This window comes from Humulus lupulus, chromosome 1, assembly GCF_963169125.1.
Source record: "Humulus lupulus chromosome 1, drHumLupu1.1, whole genome shotgun sequence".
Lineage (NCBI taxonomy): Eukaryota > Viridiplantae > Streptophyta > Magnoliopsida > Rosales > Cannabaceae > Humulus > Humulus lupulus.
The window spans coordinates 86,173,683-86,178,189 of record NC_084793.1 but is presented as its reverse complement, the minus strand read 5'-3'; the positions used below and the strand labels follow the sequence as shown (position 1 = coordinate 86,178,189).

Sequence of the window (4,507 nt, the reverse complement as noted above, 5' to 3'; positions counted from 1 at the left end):
GCGGGGCAAACGTGACATGTCCGGGCTCACATCAAAGAGCCAATAGGCCCGGTGGAAGGTACTGCGCCTGGTCCAGGCACCATGTACAAGCTGGAGCAACACTCCCGCTGCACATCTATTTCCGGTCCGTAGCAGACTACTTCAACATCTCCCCATTTCAGATCACGCCGAATGGGATACAGGCACTCTCTGCGCTGTATATTCTTTATTTTCTGAATGGTTGGGACGAGCCCACCCCTCATGAGGTGCATTACCTGTTTGATCTTCGGACCAACCCTTCTCACAACAACTCAGGTTTCTTCCATTTCTATCACAGGCATAGGGGGGTTACATATCTCAATGGCATCTCCCATAAGTCAAACGCCGGGAAGTATCATAAGGAATACTTCCTCACATTGGATATTTAGGCCAACAACTTGGCCTTTACGCGCTCGGGTCCGTTTGAGCGACCATTGCCTACTGAAGGGATGTTTAGGCGGGCCAAGAAATTGGCTAACATGAGTCTTAAAGAGAAGGATGTAAAAAAGTTGGTCACGCTGGACCTTCTTCAGATGGTGAGTCTGGTGCCATGTGAGCAGGATCTGGTGGTGGAAAGTACCACCGGGGAGAACGACACGCCTGGTCAGTCTAACGAGGGCACAGAGCAAATGACTGATCGACATTCTCCTGGGCCTTCTCCGCTTTCCCGTAGACCTGGCGACTTAGTCATTAGAGAGCCTGATCCTCAGCGTAGATCTACTATTCCCGCTCAACCTGGGAAAGGAAAAGCCATCCAGGTTGAAGGGGAACTTAGCTCATCCTCGGACGACGAGGATGAGTTCCTTGATCAGATCTTCAACGCAGGTAACACATGCCTAGTGAAAATAGGCATATTTTTTATAATTGGTAATTAGAGAGTATCACATTTGTAATATACACTTGCATATGTTTCATTATGTTTATTTCTCTAACAATCTTGTTTTTTCATCCTTGGCAGATTCAGACATGTTCAGAGATTGCGTTGCTTCAAAGAGGAAAACTGGTGATGGAAGTGGCTCTATGCCTCCACAGAAGATTCAGAAGGTAGTACCGCCAAGTCAAGGGAGGCAACCTGGGGGACCGACTACACTTCCGCCATTGACCCCCTCTTCCCTTCCTCCTTCTGCGAGCCTAACTCCTACTCACCAGGGTAGTTCGAGTGAGCTTTTTCGTGCTGTTAGCGACCTGGGCAAGGGGCTTCTTGAGGATATTGGCCGTGATGCATCGACGCTTCAAAGCCTAGACTCCTACCCTCGACTTAGTGTCGAAGTTGTCTTGAAGAGAGGACTCGCTCAATTGATGAAGGTAAGCATTTTTCCTCGAGATACTTTGTTATTAGTATTTTTACTTGTATTAACTTTTTGTCTTCCATGCAGTCACTTGTCACCATTGGTCATGCTCAGCTTCGAGCCGTAGATTACAAGGAGCTGATCAAGGTGCAGGACGATCAACTGGTGGAGGCCAGGTCCAAGCTGGAGCAAGCAGAGAGAACTATAGCTGAACGGGACGAGTCTCTCAAAAAGCAGGCTCAAAACAATGCTTCCTTGACAACTCAATTGGAGAAGCAATCCCTTGATATTAAAGAGTTAGTTCGAGACAATGAGAGGTTGATTAGCGAGAACGAAGAGCTGAAGCAAGAAAAAGAGCTTGACTTGATTCGCTTTGAGGAGGCCAGTTTTGACTGCTTCTATAAGGTCTGGAAGCTGAACAAGCCTCTTAATCTTGATTGTTTCCCCAAGGAGGCCCAAGCAGAGGATCTTGCCAGATGTGAAGCAAGAGCCGCTGAAGAAGCTGCCAACCCTCCTGCACTCGCCCCAACCTGCTCTGCTATATCATTTCGAGCGAGAGGAGCAGCTGATGCAGAGGAGGGAGTCGATCAACCCTCTAGAGGAGCTCGCCTGTGACTCCCTCTCATAGTTCATCACAGTCTACTTTACTTTGTATTTTGTTGCTCGAACTAGTGAGCTATTTTGACATTTAGCACTTTACTCTTTCCTTGCTGACAATTTCAAACTTTTAAGTTTTTATTGTGCATAGCAAAGTTTTTAGATGCCTTTAATTTCACATGAGAATTTAGTTTTTTAACTTAGAAATTTTTACCATTCCATAAGTTCACACCAAATATACTTCCTCATGCTCTTATTGCTCTGACTTTTTATGAGCGTAAATGTCTTGTTACACGAATATCTGTTTTTAACTTAGAATTTGAAAAATTCTAAGTTACTTAAGCTTTGTAAAACAAGTTAGCTTAACGGCTATTTTAGACTCCTAAACTTACAAGTCAGCCCAAAAACAAACATATTTGCTCGTGCTCTTATTGCCTGTGTTGAAATACATACCAGTATACCCTATGTGCCCCCCAAGTGATTGAGGGTGGATAAATCCTTGATCACTTACTACTTGATCGGATTTGTCGAGTAGTTACTACTCGTGAAACACATGAAATATACGAAAATATATCAGTAGTTGACCACTACATAAATATTATCTAAACGTTGGTCCTCCATATTATGATACCGACCAGTTGAACACTGTCCAGTATATATTTACACTTAGTTTTTAAAAGACCTGTTTTGTTTAAATTATTATGACAGTTGAACACTGCCCAACAAAAATAATCAACACATATGCAAAGTTTGTAGCAAGGTACGACCACAATGCGTGTGGTCTCTTTTATTACTCGTAATAATAAATGACAAAACGTGTCTAACAACGAGTTCCAAACAAAATAACATTGTTCAAAATAATGCGACTGGGTAGCAAATAACCAGTTCACAAACAAAAAACTTAAATAACAAGTTAAGCACTTGATACAAAGCTACTACTCTGCAAGTAGTATTTATTGATAATATTTTCTCAAGTGCTCGCCATTCCAGTAGTTTCTGATCAGCTCCCCATTCAATCGAGCAAGCTTGTAAGTGCCGGGCGGTAAGACCTGTTCAATTTGATATGGTCCTTCCCAGTTCGGTCCTAGCACACCAGCTGCTGGGTCTCTAACAAACACCTTCCTTAGGACTAAATCTCCGACCTGGAACTTTCGATCTCGCACTCTGGAATTGAAGTAGCGTGCCACTTTTTGCTGATGAGCTGCTACTCTGAGGCTTGCCTCCTCTCTTCTCTCTTCGAGGAAGTCCAATGATTCTGCCAACAACTGATGGTTCTCCTCTTGGTTGTAAACGGTCCTTCTATGAGAGGGTGGATCTATCTCCACAGGTAACATGGCTTCATACCCATATGCTAAAGAGAATGGGGTATGGCCAGTTGCCGTCCGAGCGGTAGTCCTATACGACCAAAGGACCTCTGGTAACTCATCTGCCCAAGCACCCTTAGCTTGTTCCAGGCGCTTCTTCAAAGTGTCCTTCAATGTTTTGTTCACTGCTTCAACCTGCCCATTGGCCTGAGGATGGGCCACCGAGGAGAAACTTTTAGTGATGCCATGCCGAGTGCAAAAATCGGTAAATATGTCGCTGTCAAACTGGGTGCCATTGTCAGACACTATCTTTTTAGGTAGACCATAGCGACATATTATATTTTTAACAACAAAGTCCAACACTTTCTTCGATGTAATCGTGGCTAATGGTTCGGCCTCAGTCCATTTAGTAAAATAATCTACCGCGACCACAGCGAATTGCACTCCTCCCTTTCCTTTGGGTAACTTCCCGATCAAATCAATGCCCCATACTGCAAAAGGCCACGGACTTTGCATTTGCTTCAAAAGATTTGGTGGTGCTCTGGGTACCTTAGAAAATCTTTGGCATTTGTCACACCTTTTCACATATTCCATAGAGTCTTCGTTCATAGTAGGCCAGAAAAATCCTTGCCTCAAGATCTTTTTAGATAGACTCTGCCCCCCAGCATGATCTCCACAAAACCCCTCATGCACTTCAGCTAATAAGCTCTTTGACTGGTCGGGGGTTATGCACCTGAGGAGAGGTAAGGAGTATCCTCTCCTATATAACACTCCATCCACCATGGTGTACCTAGCAGCTTGCCTCATAACTTTCCTTGCTTCATTACGACCATCTGGGAGTGTCCCATGTTCAAGGTAAGCAATGATGGGAGTCATCCAGGTGTCGACTATCGTAATCGGCATGGCCTCTTCTCTATCAATACTTGGCTCTGCCAAGTACTCTACTGGAACTATATTCAGTGTTTCGGCATCTTTCGCACTTGCAAGCTTTGCCAGAGCATCAGCATTGGAATTCTGCTCCCTTGGTACTAGCTTGATGGTATACTCCTCGAACTGGGCTAGTAAATCTTTAGTTTTGTTTAAGTATGCCACCATGCGTAGGCCCCTCGCCTGGTACTCCCCTAATACTTGATAAACCACCAATTGGGAATCACTGTTTATCTCCACCGACCGGGCACGTACATCTCTAGCCAGTCGCAAGCCTGCTAAGAGGGCCTCATACTCTGCTTCGTTATTAGAAGCATTGAATCTGAACCTCAGTGCACAATGAATTCGGTGCTTCTCTGGTGTGACTAGTAT

At 44.5% G+C, this 4,507-nt stretch overlaps 1 protein-coding gene across 1 annotated transcript; it reads left to right on the top strand.

Annotated features, from left to right (window-relative positions):
• The first annotated feature begins 497 nt into the window (after window positions 1-497).
• LOC133817710 (uncharacterized) lies at window positions 498-1,924 on the top strand. The gene is made up of 3 exons (XM_062250291.1): window positions 498-843; window positions 977-1,323; window positions 1,395-1,924. Exons 1-3 carry the CDS (start codon window positions 498-500, stop codon window positions 1,920-1,922), a joined length of 1,221 nt encoding a protein of 406 aa, XP_062106275.1. The 3' UTR covers window positions 1,923-1,924.
• Window positions 1,925-4,507: the final 2,583 nt, after the last annotated feature.

Coding starts and splice junctions, on each gene's coding strand:
- LOC133817710 (XM_062250291.1), top strand. CDS start 498: ATGAGTCTTAAAGAGAAGGATGTAAAAAAGTTGGTCACGCTGGACCTT. Junction 844..976: donor TGATCAGATCTTCAACGCAG/GTAACACATGCC, acceptor CATCCTTGGCAG/ATTCAGACATGTTCAGAGAT. Junction 1,324..1,394: donor GACTCGCTCAATTGATGAAG/GTAAGCATTTTT, acceptor TCTTCCATGCAG/TCACTTGTCACCATTGGTCA.